This window comes from Elephas maximus, chromosome 5 (genome assembly GCF_024166365.1).
Source record: "Elephas maximus indicus isolate mEleMax1 chromosome 5, mEleMax1 primary haplotype, whole genome shotgun sequence".
NCBI classification, from domain to species: Eukaryota; Metazoa; Chordata; class Mammalia; order Proboscidea; family Elephantidae; genus Elephas; species Elephas maximus.
This window is the reverse complement of record NC_064823.1, coordinates 159,307,635-159,328,315: the sequence shown is the minus strand read 5'-3', so window position 1 is coordinate 159,328,315 and position 20,681 is coordinate 159,307,635. Positions and strand designations below refer to the sequence as shown.

General features: G+C 55.8%; 1 protein-coding gene and 1 long non-coding RNA gene across 5 annotated transcripts in view; both read left to right on the top strand.

The window, feature by feature from the left end:
* The window catches only part of CTBP1 (C-terminal binding protein 1), a 56,650-nt gene extending 47,896 nt beyond the window's left edge, over positions 1–8,754 (top strand). For 3 of the 4 annotated variants that reach the window (XM_049886566.1, XM_049886568.1, XM_049886569.1), the window contains 5 exons: positions 1,494–1,708; positions 4,424–4,554; positions 5,392–5,519; positions 6,457–6,574; positions 7,753–8,754. In XM_049886566.1, coding sequence (XP_049742523.1) covers positions 1,494–1,708; positions 4,424–4,554; positions 5,392–5,519; positions 6,457–6,574; positions 7,753–7,939 — 779 coding nt within the window. In that variant the 3' untranslated portion in view covers positions 7,940–8,754. The remainder of the gene's footprint in view (positions 1–1,493; positions 1,709–4,423; positions 4,555–5,391; positions 5,520–6,456; positions 6,575–7,752) is intronic. The other variant, XM_049886567.1, reaches the window with a different exon arrangement.
* A 1,398-nt stretch (positions 8,755–10,152) lies between these two features.
* Positions 10,153–20,354, top strand: LOC126077331 (uncharacterized). The gene is made up of 3 exons (XR_007517708.1): positions 10,153–10,911; positions 12,420–12,516; positions 20,276–20,354. It is a non-coding gene; the product is annotated as an uncharacterized LOC126077331 (long non-coding RNA).
* The last annotated feature ends 327 nt before the right edge of the window (positions 20,355–20,681 follow it).

The window sequence follows — 20,681 nt, the reverse complement described above, 5'->3', positions numbered from 1 at the left end:
TGCACTGAGCTGAGCACTGAGGAGGTGCTGCCTCTGGTCTGCTCTGAGCTGGGTGCTGCTCCCGGCCTGCTGTGAGCTGGGTGCTGCTTCTGGTCTGCTGTGAGCTGGATGCTGCTCCCGGTCTGCTGTGAGCTGGGTGCTGCTCCTGGTCTGCTCTGAGCTGGATGCTGGTCCCGGTCTGCTGTGAGCTGGGTGCTGGTCCCGGTCTGCTGTGAGCTGGATGCTGGTCCCGGTCTGCTGTGAGCTGGGTGCTGCTTCTGGTCTGCTGTGAGCTGGATGCTGCTCCCGGTCTGCTGTGAGCTGGGTGCTGCTCCTGGTCTGCTCTGAGCTGGATGCTGGTCCCGGTCTGCTGTGAGCTGGATGCTGGTCCCGGTCTGCTGTGAGCTGGATGCTGCTCCTGGTCTGCTCTGAGCTGGGTGATGCTTCTGGTCTGCACTGAGCTGAGCACTGAGGAGGTGCTGCCTCTGGTCTGCTCTGAGCTGGGTGCTGCTCCCGGCCTGCTGTGAGCTGGGTGCTGCTTCTGGTCTGCTGTGAGCTGGGTGCTGCTCCCGGTCTGCTGTGAGCTGGGTGCTGCTCCTGGTCTGCTCTGAGCTGGGTGCTGGTCCCGGTCTGCTCTGAGCTGGGTGCTGCTCCTGGTCTGCTCTGAGCTGGATGCTGGTCCCGGTCTGCTGTGAGCTGGATGCTGGTCCTGGTCTGCTGTGAGCTGGATGCTGCTCCTGGTCTGCTCTGAGCTGGGTGCTGCTCCTGGTCTGCTGTGAGCTGGATGCTGGTCCCGGTCTGCTGTGAGCTGGATGCTGCTCCCGGTCTGCTCTGAGCTGGATGCTGCTCCCGGTCTGCTCTGAGCTGGGTGCTGGTCCCGGTCTGCTGTGAGCTGGATGCTGGTCCCGGTCTGCTGTGAGCTGGGTGCTGCTCCCGGCCTGCTGTGAGCTGGGTGCTGCTTCTGGTCTGCTTTGAGCTGGATGCTGCTCCTGGTCTGCTGTGAGCTGGGTGCTGCTCCTGGTCTGCTCTGAGCTGGGTGCTGGTCCCGGTCTGCTGTGAGCTGGGTGCTGCTCCCGGTCTGCTGTGAGCTGGGTGCTGCTCCCGGTCTGCTCTGAACTGGGTGCTGCTCCTGGTCTGCTCTGAGCTGAGTACTGAGGAGGTGCTGCCTCCCAGGTCCTGCTCCTGGTCAGCTCAGGTGCCCCCAGCACAGCTGAGGTGTGGGCAGGATGGCTGCTTTCTGGGGTCAGGCAGCTCTTAGGCTTCAGGTCCTCGACCGGCCTGTTCGGGAGGACAGTGCTCTTCAGCATCTCAGAACAGGCTCCCGAAGGGCCGAGAGGCATTCCCTGTGTGCCAGCTGCCTGCATGCACCGTCACCTGTGACCACAGTGCTGCTAGGGGCACGTTGTCACCCCTTTAGCAGACAGGGAAACTGAGGCACAGAGGAGGCCATGGGGACCCTGGCTGTGTGGAGTGCGGGCTCAGGCAGACGTGTGACCGTGTCTGGGCCTCCACAGGTCGCGTGGGGCAGGCGGTGGCCCTGCGGGCCAAGGCCTTCGGCTTCAATGTGCTCTTCTACGACCCATACCTCTCGGACGGCATCGAACGGGCCCTCGGGCTGCAGCGGGTGAGCACCCTGCAAGACCTGCTCTTCCACAGTGACTGTGTGACCCTGCACTGCGGCCTCAATGAGCACAACCACCACCTCATCAACGACTTCACCGTCAAGCAGGTGGGTGTGGGTGGGGAGGGCCACCCCCGCTGCCCCAGGAGCTGATGCCTGGGCTTCGCTTCCTCAGTGGGTCAGTGTGCCCGCCCTGCAGAGCCCATGACAGGAGAGTGACACACAGGGTCATTGGTGGGGATGAAGGACTTGGGCCTGGGCAGTGGGGCTGTCCCACCCCGAGGAGGCACAGCAGGCTTCCCACTGCTAGCTCCTGCTAGAGCCGTGGCAGGAGGAGGGCCCTGTAGAAGTTGGTGGGGTGGGGGTGGGTCCCCTTCCAGAGCCCAGGGCTGCATCTAGGGGACAAAGGTCCTGATTTAACTTTCCAACCAAACCCTAGTCAGCCCAGAGCAGCATCAAGGCCAGGGAGCTGGTGCCACGTCTCTGCTGCCCCCTTGTGTCCAGACCTGCTAATGACAGCTGAGGACCTGCACGGCCCCTTTTTCGGGAAGGCCTGCAGAGACGCCGGTTTTTGTTTTCTGAGTTCTACTGCGGACCCCAAATGCTCTTCTGGTGGTCGTGTTGTTGCTAGGTGCTGTCAAGTCAGTTCCAACTTAGAGTGACCCCGGATACAGCAGAATGAAACACTGCCCGGCCCTGCGCCCTCCTCACGGTTGTTAGGCTGGGGACTGTGGTTTCAGGCACTGTGGCAGTCCATCTCGTTGAGGGTCTTCCTCTCTTTCGCTGACCCTCTGCTTTACCAGGCGTCATGTCCTTCTCCAGGGACTGGTCCTTAGTGATAATGTGTCCAAAGTACGTGAGACAAAGTCTCACCGTCCTCGTTTCTAAGGAGCGTTCTGGCTGTACTTCTTCCAAGACAGATCTGTGCGTTCTCTTGGCAGTCCGTGACATAGTCAGCATTCTTTGCCAACACAATTCAAAGGCATCAAATACCAAGTTCTCGCCAAGGCCTTGTTTTCCAAGCAGAGCACTTGTGAATGGTAAAAAGGAGAACCATGGGTGGGAGTGTTTCATTCGGTAGCTGCGTCCACCCTTAAATGTCTACACTGTCAGGGCTAAGATTGGAAGCCCGCAGCTGGAGACAATGCATGGTAAGGCTGACCAGGGCCTGAGCACTGGGGGCTTGAGGCGCAAGAGCTCAGCCCCATGCCGCCTCTCCAGAGTCGGCAGTCAGGGCAGGAGCTGGAACTAGGATGGCCTCTCCGGCTGGTTCTGGTCTTTCACATGTGTGCGTGCACACTTGTGTGTGTGATTGTATACACATACATATGCGAGCATGTGTGAGTGTGCACTTTCGTATGCATAGGCATGCTTGTGCACGTTTGCGTGTATGCGTGTACATTTGTGGACAGGCTTGTGTGTGCTCACTTGTATTTGTGTACATGTGTGCACCCGTGTGCACACCTGTGTGCTTGTATGTGTGAGCATGTGCATGCATGTTGCCACGTGCACCCTATATACGTGTGTTTGTGCATGTGTGCAAGCGTTCACATCTGCATATGTACTCATGTGCGTGTCGTGTATGTTTGCGTGCATATGTATATGTGCACAAGTGTGCTCTCTTGCTTCTTGTGCAGTTGTGTGATGTGCGTGTTTGGGTTTGTGTGTGTGTGCACATGCCCGTTCTGTTTGCCCCAGGCCCTTGCATGCTGCACAGAAGACAGGCAGGACGCCCACCGCTACCGCCCCCCCTTTATTCAGCAGACGGTGGGCTCGGGCCTCATAGTAGACAGTGCCATGTGAGACAGTGCTCAGGCAGTGCCACCCCAGGGCCGTGGGCGTACCTGGCAGGTGGATGGTGCTCAGGCAGTGCTGCCCCGGGGCCGTGGGCATGCGGCCACTGCGGGCGAGTGTTGATGAGGACACGCTGTCCTCCCCAGACAGTGTGGCTGGCAGCCCTGCCGGTGGCCTTCCTAGGAATGGAAGGGGGATACAGAAACCCCTCCTGTGCCGTGGGGGCATCTGGCATCAGGCCAACTCTGGGAACCTTAAATAAAAGCAAAGCAAACTAACAGAAGAATCTGTGTTGGAATACAGTGGTTTTAGCCCCAGCCCATCATCAGAAACAGGTTTTCTGCTTGAGTCACTACTTGGAAGACCACCCCGACTGAACACCTGCTTGCCTCTCCTGGCCTGTTTGGCATTGGGGCGTGCTGTGAGGTTCGGATCCACCTAACAGGGGCAGCCTGCTGGAGAGAAGCTGAGAGCGAGCGGCCCCAGAGCAAGCAGGACCCACCCCTCACCGTAGTCCCCGGGCAGCCAGGAGCCTGGATGTCTGTGGGAGGGGACTCAGGCCACAGTGGCCAAGCTCTCAGCGCTGGTCCTAGGTGCCCCAGTTCCTTTCCAGGCACCACATGCAAAAATGGGGGGCTGGGTGAGGGGCCCTGGGAGCAGGAGACAGCGAGCGGCATTGTCACGCCTGTGCCAGCTGCCACCCTCCAGCCATGGCTGTGGTGGGGCCTGTAGCCCTAGGGCCCTGGGGCATTCAGCCCTGGAGTTCCCACAAGCCAGCAGGGAACTGGGCATTTTCCCCATGGGGTGTGGACCAGGTGTCACTGTCCCCACAGCTGGCCCGGTCCCTGCTCTGTGTCCCTGACCCTGTCAAACCAGCCCCTCCTAAGCAGCCCTGTGCCTCTTGGGGGTGACTGCTGCCATGAGCCAGGGCTGGCCCTGGCGGGTGGGTGGGCTCAGGGTTGAGGAAGTCCCCCCAAGTGAGTGCAGGCCTCATTTGAATCTGTTTTTGACGCTGATGGTGTTTTCCAGATGCGACAGGGGGCTTTCCTGGTGAACACGGCCCGGGGCGGCCTGGTGGATGAGAAGGCGCTAGCACAGGCCCTGAAGGAGGGGAGGATACGTGGCGCGGCCCTGGACGTGCATGAGTCAGAGCCCTTCAGGTGTGGCCCTCGGCGCCACCTCCAGGGAGGGGGGCCTTGGGGCAGCATGGGGTGGCAGCTCGGCAGGCCTTGTTCCCCAGCCCCTCCTGCCAGGGTCTCCGGGACCCCTGCCTCCAGCAGCTCAGAGCACACCCCCTTCGCCAGCTCCCTCTCCCGCCTGCTGCCCTGCTCCACGCCGACTCCCTCCCAGAACCCACCAGGTTTCAGTGGTGGCGGGAGCCATGGGCGAGGACAGCTCTAAGCCCCCTGCACTGTGATGGGGTGGGGGACACCATCCAGAGCCCCTGGGGAACCAGATGAATGGGCCTCCCTGGGGTAGCCCTGGTCATCATGGCCGCACCCCCTTCTCAGTTGCCTGCCCAGTGCAGGCCACTCTGAGTAGCCCCCAAATGGTGGATGAGTGACAGGTGTCCTGGGGCTCCCCCCTTGTTACCTTGCCTCTGGAGAAATCTATGCTCTCACCTACCCCCTCACGTGGGCACTGGCCCAGGGCTTGAGAAGGCCCCAGCGGCTGAGAGGCTCCTCAGGGCAGCCAGGGAAGAGCTGGCAATGCGTGGAGCAGTGGGCAGCCTGTTGGAGGCTGCCCTGGCCGACCGCCACAGGTCTCGGAGGCCCCATGACTCTTCTAGGGGAGAGGCCCAGGCCCACATCTTCCCCTGATGGCCCCATGTGGGCATGAGCATCACAGGACTCTGACCTTGAAGTCACCTTCCCAGGCCGATGGCCGTGTACAGTGCCCAGGCAGAGGAGGGGGTGCTGGGAGCGGGCAGAGCCAGACTCGCCCACTCCTGGGCCACGGTGTCTGGCTACTCTGACCGTGTCATACACTGTCCTTAGCTTTAGCCAGGGCCCCTTGAAGGATGCGCCAAACCTGATATGCACGCCCCATGCTGCGTGGTACAGCGAGCAGGCCTCCATTGAGATGCGCGAGGAGGCAGCCCGGGAGATCCGGAGGGCCATCACAGGTGGGCCGAGGGGCGGGCAGGAGACCTGGGGGGCCATCACAGGTGGGCCGAGGGGTGGGTGGGAGATCCGGGGGGACCGTCAGAGGTGGGCCAAGGGGTGGGTGGGAGATTTGGGGGCCCATCACAGGTGGGCCGAGCAAGGGGTGGGCTGGGGAGCCAGGGGCCCATCACAGATGGGCCGAGGGGTGGGTGGGAGATCTGGAGGGCCATCACAGGTGGGCCGAGGGGTGGGTGGGAGATCTGCGGGCCCATCACAGGTGGGCTGAATGAGGGGTGGGCTGGGGAGCCAGGGGCCCATCACAGATGGGCCGAGGGGTGGGTGGGAGATCTGGAGGGCCATCACAAGTGGGCCGAGGGGCAGATGGGAGAGCCCGGGGGCCATTACAGGTGGGCCGAGGGTCGGGGGGGAGCCAGGGGGCCATCACAGGTGGGCTGAGGGGCAGGTGGGAGATCTAGGGGGCTGTCACAGGTGTGCAGGTTGGCCTTGGGAGGGACCATGTCCCATCAGCCACCTTGCTGACTCTGGGGACACAGCTAAGACCAGGCCCCTGCCCCAGGTCCAGAGTCATGCACACACCCTGCCTGATGTCTTGCTGGTGTCTACTCGGGGAACAAACCCCACATGCAGGAAAGGTTGGGAGCAGGCCCCTGTTTATGGCTGCAGGAAGCTTGCTGAGGAGCTGCAGGGGGTGTCCCCCGCTGGCGAGTGACTATGGCCAGGTGGGCAGGGCTCCGCTCTCCCAGTGGAGGTGTGGTGAGCCCAGGGTGCTGGGGGGAGGAAGGCACAGCTCTGTGTTCTCAATCAAGCTGGCCATGCTTCCAGGGTCCCGTTGAGGGGCTATGGGCCTCGTCCGGAGGGCAGGCACGGCAGCAGCTGAGGCCAGGCTGCAGGCAGTGGCCCTAACCTGGAGCTGTGTTCTGCCTTCATTTTGTCCAGGCCGGATCCCCGACAGCCTGAAAAACTGCGTGAACAAAGACCACCTGACAGCCGCCACCCACTGGGCCAGCATGGACCCAGCTGTGGTGCACCCCGAACTCAATGGGGCGGCCTATAGGTGAGCAGGCGGCTCCTGGGAAGAAGGTGGGTGGGTGGACGGCGGGTGGCTGGCTGAGGCCCCCATGGAGGACAGCAGGCAGGGTGGGTGGACGGCGGGTGGCTGGCCAAGGCCCCCACTTAGAACAGCAGGCAGGGCGGGGACAGACTGGGCTGGGTGTCTGCCCTCAGTGAGAAATGTGGCCTCCCTCCCTGTGAAACCTGCCCTCACTGGGTACCTAGAGCCGCACGGAGGTGGATTTAAGAAATACTGCTGCCTGTTCCGAGCGTTGAACAGACCCTCTGTTGCCAGACCACAGTCTCTTTTGGCGAACTTGCTCAAACCTGGCTGCCACTAGCTAAGTGTGCCAGGTTTAGTCCCCACAAGGAGCTCTGGCAGCCCCTGTGGGGTGCATAGGGGCCTGCGAGCCAGGGTTGGGGTGAGAGGGTGGCCCCAGGTCTGGGTGATTGACTGGGGGACGGGAGGATGTCCAGGGAACCCTGGCCGCTCTGTAGACCCCTGCCCTTCCTGGGTGTCCTTGGTGCCTGACCCACAGCTGGGAGAGCATCTGTGACCCCAGGAGCTCAGAGGCCCTGCCGGGATCCTGCCGGAGTTAATGGCTTTGTGTTCTCCATGGGGCCAGGCTGGCCTCCTTTGGTGCTTGGGATGGCAGAGCCTTCCTGAGGGACCACGGGTCACTCCTCCAGCCTGGGAGGGAGCAGGCGGTGGGGCAGGGCCGGCCAGCAGGAAGTGCAGCAGCTCCCATGGGGGGCCTGGCGTAGCTGAGGAGGGTGTGACCAGGGCCTAGTGGAGCCCAGCAGGGTTGGGCAGAACATGACCCGGTCCCCGTACACTGACAGCCTCATGAACAGTGGGGGTGCTGCCTTCAGGCCTTGTGGACACAAGACCACTTGGGCAGGTGGGTGAAGGGCTCTGGGAGAGGAAGGCGGCCATCTGCCTGGACTCCTTGGCCTTGGCTTCAGGCCAGGACTTATTGACAGGTGATTTGGGCGTCACCTGGAGATGCTGGGCAGAGATGCCACCTCCCCTGACTCCGCCTACCCCAACGAGGGGCTTATAGACCGCCAATACAGCGTCCTCGCACTCCCCATCGAGGTCTCAGTGAGCAGTCAGAGAGGCCCCCACCAGCCAGGCCTCACCTGTGGCTGGGCCTCACCTGCATCTCTCTCCTCTCCCAGCAGGTACCCCCCAGGCGTGGTGGGTGTGGCACCCACGGGCATCCCAGCTGCCGTTGAAGGCATCGTCCCCAGCGCCATGTCCTTGTCCCACGGCCTGCCCCCGGTGGCCCACCCGCCCCACGCCCCTTCTCCTGGCCAAACTGTCAAGCCCGAGGCAGATAGAGACCACACTAGTGACCAGTTGTAGCCCGGGCAGAGCTGTCCACTCCGCGCCCTGGTGGAGGGGCCGCGTGGCCCTTGGACCGGCGTGTGCAGAGGCGGCGGTGCCACCGTGCGGAGGCCCCGGCGCCCAGAGACTGGCCCGGCACGCGGGCAGGAGCAGCAGAGAGTGTGGCGCCGGGCCTCCTCCTCGTCCCCATTGTAGTTGTCCCGTCCCTGGACTGGCTCATGTCCTGTGTCCTGCGCGTCCTTCGTAAAGCAAAAGAAGTTAGTAGTTAATTATATCATGAATGTACTTGTCTGTGTACAGTTTTTAGAACATGAAAAAGGATTTGTTTGCTTAGCTGTCAACAAAACAGAACCCCGGGCGAGCGTTCGGCAAGTTGATTCCAAGATTATTTTTCCTTTTCTATGTTGAAGCGTGCCCCGGAGCGAGGCAGTTGGCAAACTTCTCAGGACAATGAATATTTCCCGTTTTCTTTCCACGCCACACAGTGCATTGTTTTTTCTACCTGCTTGTCTTATTTTTAGAATAATTTAGAAAAACAAAACAGAGGCTGTTTTCCCCCAATTTTGGCATGAGTCCCCCATTCTCCGTGAAGTCAGCGCCGCAAAGCAACTCTGAGGAGGGAGCAGTTTGCACCGACGCCCACCCAGCTCGCTGCGCCGCGATGCTGACCCGCGGGTGGCGGGCCGCGGCAGCTCCGCCTGGCCGAGGCCGTCCTGCTGATGTGGTAGGCTAGCAATATTTTGGTTAAAATCATGTTTGTGACTGTAACCATTTGTATGAATTATTTTAAAGAAATAAAAATCCCAGAAAGAGCTGGTGAGCCCCAAGTCTGCTTCAGCGGCTCCGTCTCACTGGAACCCTGGCACGTCTCATCCGGCTGTGTTTTTCCCCACCTGGAGGGTGTTGGAGGCCCGGGTCATGGGGCTGAGGTTTCTGTGTGCTCTGCCTCCACCCTGTGGGATCTCTAAGGGCAGACCCAGGGCCCCTGGCTTGAAAGTTGTGCCTGAAATGGTACCGCAGGGGAACGTGGCTTTCCAGGTGGGGCACTTCCCAGCACTGTCCTTTGTCAGGACGGTGGCCTGACTGACCACCAGGGCCTGGCTGGTGCAAGTGGGAACCATTTCTCTCCTGAGCACGCCTCCCTCGGATAGCTTGTGACCTGGGCCAAAAGTGGGCTACAGAAGGACGAAGAAAAGCAGTTGTCTGAGGCTCCACCAATTGAACTTAGGAAAGAAACTGCCAAGAGCATCCTGGCCAGAGGCAGGCAAATGAGGGAACGAGGGGAGGTTTGTTCCATAGCACAGCTCAAGGTCATCGTGGAATCACAGCTGTCCTGGTCTTCATGGCATCCTCCTGGGAGCAATATCTGTCACATCAGCAAAGACTTGGGCACCTCCCATCAGACGATCACCGGGATGCCTCACTTCCCTGTTCAAAGCCCCTTCGTACACCCACCGAGGCCCCATGCCTTTGTCTGTGGTCTGAGATGGGGTGTCAGGTCCTAACTTTTCTGCTCACCGCTGACCACCCCCACCGCTTTCAGTGCTGTCTCTGTTTTCTTTCCACCCACCCTCTTCTTCTCAGTGCAGTTTTGTTCCTCCTGAAGTTCACCCTTTAGTAGTCTTTTCAACATGGTTCTGTTAGGGGTACACCTACCTACTTGTGGCAAATGCTTCTGGAGATGGTACCTTCATCTTGCCCACACACTTGAGTAATTGCTTGGCTGGACACAGACTCAGGTTAGGAATTTTTTCCCCCCACTTTGCACGTTTCTCTCTTGTTTTCCAGCTTCTGTCCTTGAGAAGCCAACCGCTTTTGTGGTTGTTTTAATTTAAAAAAAAATAATATTGTGTTTTTGGTCAAAGTTTACACAGTAAGTTAGGTTCCTGTTTGACAGTTTCCACACAAATTGATCAATGACATTAGTTACATTTTCCACGTTGTGTCAGCATTCTCATTAATTGTGTTCTGATTGTCCCATTTCTAGCACTCTAGTTTCCCAGCCCTCTTATTGCTCATCTTTGCCTTGGATTAAACGTTGACCTTTTGGACTCATGCAGGTGTTTTTTTAGTAGAGCACCGATCTAATGAGCCCTGTCCTTTATTACATGTATCACTGTGCTTTTCTGTTAGAAGGTGATCTCGGGATAGTTTTAGTTCAAGGTTTAAAGAGCATCTCAGGGTGATAGTCTCAGGGAGTCCTCTGGTCTCAGGTGGTCCAGTTAGTCTGGCCTTTTTTAAGAGTTTGAGTTTCGATGTGCATTTTTCTCCTGTTCTAACTGGGATCATCTATGGTGCACCCAGTCAGATGAGTCAATGGTGGTAGCTGGGCACCATCTAGTTCTGTTCTCGGGGTAGTGGCTCATGTAGGCTGTCATCCTTTTAGGCTTGTGTCTTCTCTGTGCTTTTGGTTACCTTCATACTCTTTTGCTCCTGACGAGTAGAGACCAGTAGTTGTACCTTAGATGGCCACTGGTGAGCTTTTAGGACCCCAGACACTACTCACTTCACTAGAATGCAGAACATGAGCATTGTGAGCTATGCTATGCCAGTTGACTGAGTTGCCCCATCAGACTATGGTCCTAAACTTTCAAACCTACAAAGCCGATCTTGGAAGGTGTTTGATTGTCTAATGACTATCTGTAGTTGTCTTCAGTGAATATATGTGCCTGCTCTGTGGTTGCCTTTATGATCCTCTCTTTGCTTTGCTGTTCTGCTCCTTCGCTGTGACACTATCCATGTGTGATTTTATTTTTATTTATCCTGCCCAGTACTCATTATGCTTCCTGAATTGGCAAATTCATATCTAATCAGTTCTGGAAAGTTCTCAGCCATTCTGTCTTCAGCTCTTATCCCCCTTTATTCTCTGTTTGCTCCTTAGGAATCCTGTTTGAGGCCTGCCCCGGACTCATCTACATCTGCCTGCCATGTTCCTAACGTCTCGTGTTTTCCGCCTCTCGGTCCCTGGTGCCGCTCTCTGATCCCCTCAGGTGTGTCCTCCACACCCCAGCTCCCTTCGTCTCCATGTGCTCTCTCTTGTGAACACCTCGGTGGTTAGAGTTTTCATTTCGAAGAGCTGTGCTTGATTCCTTCCTCAATCAGTGTGCTTTCGTCCTAGGTTTTTTCCTTATGATTTTGAGTTCTTTATTTTTATCTGTGCTCAGGAATCCACAGGTCTAAACCTGTGCTTTCTCTCAGCTGACTGTCACAGAGAATCATTTTCCTGTGTTTTGAAATTTTTGATCGTCAGGGTTTTGCCTGTGGGAATGCTGAGCTGCCTGGGCTGAGGGTATTCTGTCCACAGAGGTTTGGGTTTGCTTCTGGTGGGCCTCTTGGGCCTAGGCTACTTGTCCTGTGAGGTTTCTCTGTGGGGTTTCTAGCCTGCAGGCAGGTGGAGCAGGGAACCCTGTCGCTTCCTCGTGGAGCTGGTTTTCCTCTTCTCCCAGGAAGGAACCTCCCAGTGTCTCCACTCTGTGCAGACCTTGGGTTTGCGCCTCCCCACAACCATACTCTCAGCTCTCTGCCCACACCCCTGTAAACCCCAGGTCACCAGGAATGACTCTCCTTCGCACACACAAAAACGCACAACCTCGGCTAAAGGACGCCCTGCTCATTCCCCTAAACGAGCCACTTCAGCCCCACTGGGTCGCCGCCCCCTGGAAGCATCCCTGCTGGGCAGCAGCTGGGTCAGCTCCCTTTTGACATTTGAGTCCTGGGTCTGTGAGACGCTGAGGTGGACATACTGCAGGCTGTGCTGCTCAGCTGGGCAGAGGGTCTGTTCTGTAAGGGCCTGTGATGGACTCAGGACGGCCACTTCTCTTTGTCGAATTGCAGCCCAACAGCTTCAGACCACATTTAGGCCCCAGAGGTGGGGCAGCATCTCCCTGGTTATCGAGGTAGCAGGAGCCCTGGGTCCTGGCCTGAGTAGAAGGTGCTGAGGCCTGGGGGCTTCACTGCACTCAGACCTAGCTTGGAGTTGGCCTGAGGGTAGGCTGGCCCCCATCTCCGCCTCTGGAAGATGGGGGCCAGGAGAACGTGGCATTGAGGCTGGGGGCCGAGAGGGCCGCTCCCACCTGACTGTGCCTCTCCACAGGGCAGAGCAGACGTCCTGTGGTCGCTCCCACCTGACTGCGCCTCTCCACAGGGCTGGGCAGAGGTCCTGGCGTCGCTCCCTCCTGTCTGTGCCTCTCCATGGGGCCGGGCAGACATCGTGGGGCCGTTCCCACCTGGACTGTGCCTCTCCATGGGGCTGGGCAGACATCGTGGGCTGGGGCTTAGTCTCTGAGTGCTGCTGTAACAAACACCACAAGTAGGGGCTTTAAAGAAAAGAAGTTTATTTTCTCACGATTCAGGGGCTGGGAAGTATGAATTCAGGGTGTCGGCTCTAGGGGAAGGCTTTCTCTCTTGGCTCAGGGAGAAGGTCCTTCAGCTCCTTGGCGGTCTACATGTGGCCTTGCGTCCATCTTCCCCCATTTGTGCTTCCTGCTTCTCCTTTTAGACCTCGAAAGTGATTGGTTTAAGACACACCCTACAGTGATACCGCCTCGTGAACATAACAGAGAGAAATCTGTTTCCAAATGGGATTACATCCACAGGTATGGACTAAGATTTATAACATATTTTGGGGGACATAATTCCGTCCATAACAGGTGGTCAGGGGAAGGGAGGCCAGAGGTTCCTGGCGGAAGGTTGAGTGGGCCTTCCAGGAGCCGGGCCAGGTGTGGAGGAAGAGCCAGGGAGGAGCCCGCCAGCAAGGAGTGTCCAACAGGTGTGGTCCCCACTGCAGTCCCAGCTCGTCTTGGGGCACCTGGGCATAGCTGGCAGAGGATGGGTCCAGGCAGGTCCCAGCAGGAGGACCAGGCAGGCAGAGGTGGTGGGCTCGGGGTGGGCCACCCCTGCAGCCCATGGCAGTGTAGAGCAACACGGTGTGACCCTCCCAGTCTGCCCCCTGCCAGCCCGTCATGCCCCGCACAGCACCCTGTCACCCTCCCCTCTCCTGGTCCCCCGGTCTTACAAACAAGGAGGCGGAGGCGAGTGCCTTGCCAAGGCACAGAGCCAGGGTCAGGGCCCCACTGATGCAGGCTGAGGGATGGGGACGATAGGCACTGAGGTTTGTGCTGGAGCTCGGTGTGGACAGGTGGGGAGGGGGGCGGTGTCTACAGACAGGAAGGCCTGGAACGATTCAGGCAGGAGCCCAAGGTGGGCGGGATATGTGTGTGTGGTGAAGATAGAATTGCCCAGTGAGCTCCTTGCAGGTAAGTCCATGTGGGGCCCCTCAACAGCCCCTCGAGGCAGGTGCTGTGTCAGCTCCTTCTAGGCGGTGACTCAGGCCCCACCCAGCTCCCACCCAGCTAAGTCTGATTGTAGGACATACTCTACCCACTTTGTCACACTGCCCTGTGGGTGGTTCTGGGAGACTGAGTGTCAGAACCCAGAGAGGTCTCCTTCCAGCCAGCCTTGGCTGCAGACATGCCCTCAGAGAAATAACTAATCCATGTTTTTTTTTTTAAAAAGCCTCGAAAAGTCACTTGAGACCATTGGATCAAGATGACAGGCTGAACACCCACCTTTAGCTCCCTCTCCCAAACCAAATCCCTAGAAATCACAAAAAACAAAACTATTTTAAAATGAAGATGCATGATAATCTAGAAAACAAGAAGGGCTGCCTCTTAACCAGCTGCTGTCGAGTTGACTCCTATTCATGGCTTGCCAGCGTGTGTCAGAGTAGGACGGTGGTTAATGGTGGTGGACCGTTTGGGACGAGAACAGTTAGAATGTGGCACAGCCTGGGAAATGTCATCCACGTGGCTGAGTTGTCAATGTGGAAATTGTTGTGTTGGGTGTTTTTACCACAATACAAAGAGAGAGGAAAAAAAAAAAAAAAACAGGCCTACGTGACTCCAATGGTGAATTCTATCAAATATTTAAAGAAGAAATAACTAGTAAAGAATGTCTGCCTTAAGCATTGTGCTCTTTTAAGAACTATCTTTTACGGGATCGAATTGACAACAGCAACTCCAAGAGGAGATAGGAACCTCAGGGGCAATGAGTTTATGTTAATGAGGGAGGAACACTCAGAAAAGGAGGGTGAGAATGGTTGTCAACTCGAAGAGTATAGTCAGTGTCGCTGAATGGTACCTGTAGAAACTTTTGAATTGGTGTGTTGTATTCTCAACAACAACAAAATAAATAAAATTAGCAACAAAACAAAAAAAAATAATTCCAATTCTACACACATTCTTTCAGAAAATGAAAGAAGGGACACTTGCCATTCATTCTACGAGGCCAGAGTCAACCTGTGCCAAAGCCAGACAAATAGCAGAGCTCCTACACACCTGCTCTGGCCCAGCCGTTCCCTCTTCTGTTAACATTTTGCATTTCTGTGGTACATTTGTTACAGCTGATGAACAGATATTGATACGTTCTTATTAACCAAGGAGCCCTGGTGGCACAGTGGTTAAGAGCTCGGCTGCTAACCCCAGGCTCGGGCCTAGGGTCCTCTGGGCTTGCTGACCTGCGGGCCTCACAGCCTGGCAGTTACACTCAGTGTCGCCGTCTGTGCAACAGGTGACAAGGGTAGATGCTGAAGCATCGGCTTTGTGAGAACCTCTTCCCCCGCAGCAGGCTTATTTCTCTCCCCACACTCTCCAGCTGGCCAGTCCCCGTAGGAGGCTGCGTTCTGCCCATGTCTGAGGAGGGACTTTCCAAGCAGAGGGAAAAGCAGTGCAAAGGCCCTGGGGCAGGAGCTGGTGGGAGAGTTGTGAATGAGCTGGGAAGAGAGGAGGGCAGCAGGAGAATGGGGGCTTCTCATGGAGGGCTCTGCAGGGGCTCTGCCTTCTCTGCATGCGTGGGAGCGTTGGGTGCCGGGTGGAGAGAAGCACACCTGCCTTAGGCGTCTAGGGCCTCTTGCTGCTGTGTTGAGGGTGGACTGTGGGAGGCTGCCCAGTGACCCAGCCAGAGTGGTAGCTGGTAAGGACTGGGGAAGGGGTGAGTGCTGACATCTAAGAGCACAACCCACAAGCTCAGGGATGGGTCGTGGGTGTGAAAGAAACAGGGCCACTGGGGACAACTTGATTAGCATCTTGGCCTGAGCAGTGTAAGGATGGGGAGACGTTTACTGAGGTGGGGGCTGCAAGAAGGGCTGGGGAGTGCCCAGAAGTTCTGTTTTGCCCATATGGGCTTTCAGCTGCCCCTCACAGCTTAGCACACAGTGGCCAAGGTAGGGTCAGCCCCCGGGGTCCCTCATCTCTGCCAGCCTATTCAGGCAGAGCCCTGGGTCAGCCCTAGGACAGTGGGATGGGCCTGGCAGCCCGGGAGTCACCTGTAGGGCTGGTCTCGGGCTGCCGGGAGGACTGGGCAGCCTCCAGCCCTAACTAGAAACAGGCCACCGGCCCTCCTGCCGAGGCTGGATTGGGGCCCGAGAATATGCTCCGGAGACTGCCTGGAAGGCCACACTCAGCAGACCTCAGCCAAGGCATTGCCTCAGTATTTCCAGGTTGGAAGGCTCATTTTCCCTTAGCGAAGGCTTCTCCACACTCACCTCATTTTCCCTTCACAAAGGCTTCTCCACACTCACTTCATCATGGTGAGTGCCAGGGCTGGATGTTAAAGTACGACCTGAAATTGGCAGTGTTGTGAGTGAGTCATATAATGAATCTTCCGTGGAAGCTTCGGAGAAAAGGCCCCGGGAGGGAGCCCCGCCCCGTAGAAGGTTCCTGTGCAGAGGGAGGGGTGGTGGGAAGCAGAGCCCCCCGCTGGGAGCCAGGAAGCCTGCCTCAGTCCACCTTTATTCTTTATTCCCATTGTGACCTAGGGCAAGTCATACCCCTCTCTCAGCCTCAGTCTCCTCATCTGTAAAATGGGAATCATGATTTCTCTCCCTAGAGTTTAACATTATACTAAGATCACGGCCAAAGCTATAAGACAAGAACACAAAATAAGAGGTTTGACTATCAGAAGGGGAAAGAGAACTCTGTCAATATTTCCCAACAATCATCCGTATAGAAAACCCATCAGCAAACTAACAGAATGAATCAGAGACCTTGGCAAGGCAGCTGCACACAGTTGACTGTTGGTAGCTCTCTAACTTTTTCGGCCAGCCCACTGAAGAAGTACAAGCAGAAAGGATTATTAAACAGTAAGTGCCTCTACGACATGCAAAGCACTCAGAGAATTTCTGTTTTTTGTTCTCTCCTACTGCCTTCTATTTCAAGACCTAGGTTAACCAACCAGTTGCCATCGAGCCAATTCTGAATTACGGTGACCCCATTTGTGTCAGGGTAGAACTGCTCCATAGGGCTTTCAAAGGCTGGTTTTTTGAAAGTAGGTCCCTAGGCCTTTCTTCCGAGGCACTTCTGGGTGGACTTGAACCTCCAGCCTTTGGGTTAGCAGCTGAATGTGTTAATCGTTTGCACCATCCCGAGACTCCTAAGATACAGGTTATAACCCACTAAACCAATTCCACAATGAATAAAGTGAGTCTGACCTGGTGTCACCCAGCCTAGCAACAAGCTTTATGAATGGCCCAGGAATTAGCAGAGGGTGCACCTGGCCTCCGTAGCAAACACCGTAAAACACTATTAAAGACATCGAAAGACCTGAATCCCTAGAGAGATGATCTATGTGGGCAGGAGGGCTCCACACCAAAGATGCTCATTCTTTCCAGGTTATCTACGAGCTCATTGGAACCCCAGTCAGAAGTCTAGCTGTTTATTTTTAACAAATCCAACAATTTTACCTGAAAGTTTATATGCGATAACAAATGTTATGGGTTGAATTTTGTCCGCCCAAAAGATATGCTCAAGTCCTAACCCTCGTGCCTATGAATGTGACCTTGACTGAAAAGAGGGTCTTTGCAGATGTAATTAGTTACGTTAGCATGAGGTCATACTGGAACATGACTGGCCCTAACTATGTGAGTGCTGTCATTATAAAAAGAGGAGAGACACAGAGGGAGGTAGCCATATGAAGATGGAGGCAGAGCTTGGAGTGACGTGGCCACAAGCCCAGGAAGCTGGCAGCTACCAGGAGCTGGGAGAGGCCAGGGGGAATCTTCCCCAGAGCCTCAGGAGGGCATGCGGGCCTGCCGACATCTTGGTTTTGGACTTCTGGCCTCCAGGACCGTGAGAGAATACGTTTCTGTTGTTTTAAGGTACCCAGTTTGTGGACCTTTGTTACGGTGGCATTGGGGAAGGAACAGAGCTAGGATTCATAAATTTGGTCTTGCAATATCTGAAGACACATAATAAAGCAAACATAAAAACGGTCTGTTTGGACGCAGAGACACATAAAGGTACCAACAGGCTAAACAGAAGAGACAACCCAGAGGGCAGGGGTGTGTGTGTGTGTGTTTACATGTGAGAATGTGTGCCTGCGTATGTGTGTGCATGTTCACAGGTGTGTATATGTATGTGCACACACGTGTGAGTGCATGCGTGTTGGTGTGTGTGAATGTATGTGCGTGTGTATGTAAACGTGAGACAGTATCCAGGGGCACAAATCAGTGAGGGAGGAATGGACTCTTCCTGGGTTGTGCCAGGAAAGGGCTCCCATTTCTGTCACGTCGATTTTGACTCAGAGTGACCCTGTAGAACAGAGTGGAGCTGCCCCACAGGGTTTCCAGGGAACTGTGGCCCAGTTCCAGGGAACTGCCAACCCTTTGGTAAGTGGAGAAAGGGGAAGCCGATTCCCATGGCCCTGTAGCCCCGCGACCACAGATGAGTCAGGGGCCCAAGCTGAGAAGTAAGGCCATAGAGTGAGCAGGAGGCACAGGACACTGTGATGGCCGGGGTGGATGGGGAACGGCTTATTAAACAAGTCTGCAGAAGTGCAAACTGTAGGCAAAAACCAGCTGATCTGAGTGTATCGCAAAGGCGGATTTCAGATCAAGGGTGCTGCTGTGCGTTAACAGGTGACAGCCGAGCTGAGGATAGGCTCCCGTGGCGTCTGGACAACAGGCGCACACCCCAGCCACGCAGGGGCTTCTGTGACTCGGCAAGAACAGAGCTGAATCACGGAAGGGGATTCCAGCTCAGGGACAGCAAGCCCTCAGGGACGAGCCGTGCATCTGCTCCAGGCCCTGAGAGGCGCCCGAGCTGGCTGGGCCAAGGGCTGGGCGGGGGGACAGTCGCCCTGTCTTGAGGCATCAGGACAGGGTGGGGGTCTGACATGGAGCAGGAGGTCACCCAGAGGTGGTGCTGGCAGGGGTGAGGTCAGACAGCAAAGCCAGCTCCGGGTGACTGGGCACTCAGCCTGGTCTCCGCCTATTCCATGTGCATCAAAGCTTTCTCCCCTTTGGTCATCCAGCAAATACCCCAAGCTGTGCCTGCCCTTAGCTTCTACCCTCAGTCCTGGGGAGGGAGAGTGAGAGGAAGGGGACACCAGGTGCTGCTCCTGGGGCCTGGGGACCATGGGGGAAGTAAGTGGGCTTCCAGCCTGGGTCTGGGGATGCCAGCTGGGCCCTGGGTAGGAAGTTGGGAGGGGGTGGGCCTGTCACGTGGGGGCAGCTGAACAGGGGGCAAGGACCACCAAGCCCCCCTGGGCTGGCTCCTCCTGCTCCTGCCCACCCATCCTCACTCCTGGCCCATTGCAGGCTCCAAGGAGGCAGGAAGGGGATGTCAGGTTCACTTTTGCCAATGACCTGCTGAACCTCCCCCTACTCCAGCTGCTCTGGGCCAGAGCCCAGCAGGGATTTGCGGAATTAATTTTCCAGCACAAACAACAGCGATGGGGAAGAATGGAGATAAAGGCCAGCTGCAGCCTCCGCTCCTTCTGTGGCCTTGCCATTCTTCTCGGCTGTCAGCACTCTGCACACTAAAGAAAACCATCTGGGCCCTGGCCTGCATCCGGCGCCCGGAGAAGGACCTCTGGCCCCTCTGACCCGCTAGCTCCCACCTCTGCTCCGCATTTCCGAGCATCGCCCCCACCCCTGTCTGAGCCCCTCTGACTGCTTACCTCGATGACCGTGGCTACCTCCTGCCCAGGACAGTACACCCTTGGATTTAAAACAAGCCCTGGTGTCCCTGGGTTGCGTAAATGGTTTGCACTCAAATAGTAACCGAAAGTTTGGCAGATCAAACCCACGCAGGGGCACCTTGAAAGACAGGTCTGGCAATCTGCTTCTGAAAGTTCACAGACTTGAAAACTCTATGGACGTTGTGGAAAACAGTGGGACAGTTCCTCAAAAAACTAAAAATAGGACTACCATATGACCCAGCAATTCCACTCCTAGGTATATGCCCAAAAGACTTGAGAGCAGAGGCTCAAACAGAGACTTGTACACCAAAGCTCACTGTAGCACTATTCACAACAGCCAAAAAGTGGAGACAACCTAAATGTCCATCAACAGAAGAATGGATAAACAAAATGGTACATACACACAATGGAATACCACTCAGTCAGTAGGAGAAATGAAGTCTTGATACATGCTACAGTATGGATGAAAGCTTGAAGACATGCTGAGTGAAATAAACCGATCACAAAAGGAAAATGTTGTATGACCTCACTCATATAAAAAGACATTGTAGGGTAATGCTATTCAGCTCTAGGCATCCCCTCCCTAATGGAATCAGCTTTGCTCTTCCCCGAAGCATGCTGGGGATGAATTCGGAATGGACTCAGGCTAAGGTACTACGCTGGGAGTGGCGTGACTGGGCCAGTGGCCAAGGCCGAGGAATGCCTTAGCAACAGGAAGGAAAACATCTGGGCCTAGACGTGAAGTCCCTGGGAACACTGACTGCCCAAGGACGTGGGAGAAAAACAATGGCCCTTGGTCCCAGCTGGAATGGTATATAAGCTTGTGTCCCTTGCTAGGTGGTTGCGGAGCGCTAAACTGGTCTGGCCGCTGTCCTGGGCCACAGTCCTGTAAGTAAGCTTCCCAGATAAACCGTATGTCATGATCACTGGTTCCGGAGTCCTTCTTCGGTCCCTTGGAGATGCAGCTGACCTTGCGTTTAGGTGCTGCTGGGTTGTTCCCGAACAGCCATGAAAAGGCAAATGTACAGAGACCAAAGTTTATTAGCAGTTACCAGGGACGGGGGAAAAGGTGGAAAAGGGGAATTAACGGTGATGGAAAAATGGCATTGATTAAGGATAGGTTTGCACAGCTGATTATTGTAATTGCTGTCAATAACTTGTACACCTGTAAGAAGTTGAATTGGCAAAAGGTGTGTGATAGATATATTTACTGAAACAACAAACAAACAAACAAAAACAGTAGCTGCTGAGGCTGCTCCTGTACAACCAAACAGTTCATCGAATTTGGTTCCTTGGTTTGGAGGTTTCGGTCATGGTTTCATGGGACATCCCGGTTAATAGGCCTAATGACATGTTTCGTGCTTCTGCTCTATCTCCTAGTTCGTCGTGTAGTGTCTGGGGTCTTAAATCTTGCAAGCGGCCATCCAAGGCACAACGATAGATCTCTATTCGCCCGGGGCAACAGCGGAAGGAGGACAGTCAGGAATAGGAGGAGGATGTGGAATGTGTGGCTAATTGTCTCCATGAACAACTGCCTCCTTCTATGGAAACTGCTGAGACCAGAAGAACTGGATGGTGCCCGGCTACCATTACTGAACATTTTGATCAAAGATTCCATAGAAGAATCCTGATCAAAAGGGAAAAATGCGAAACAGAATTTCAAATTCTTGTGGATCTAGACTTTCTGGAGCCATGGAGGGTGGATGAACACCTAAACTATTGCCCTGAGTTAATCTTTAAATCTTAAACCAAAAATATCCCCTAAAGTCCTCTTAAAACCGAACAA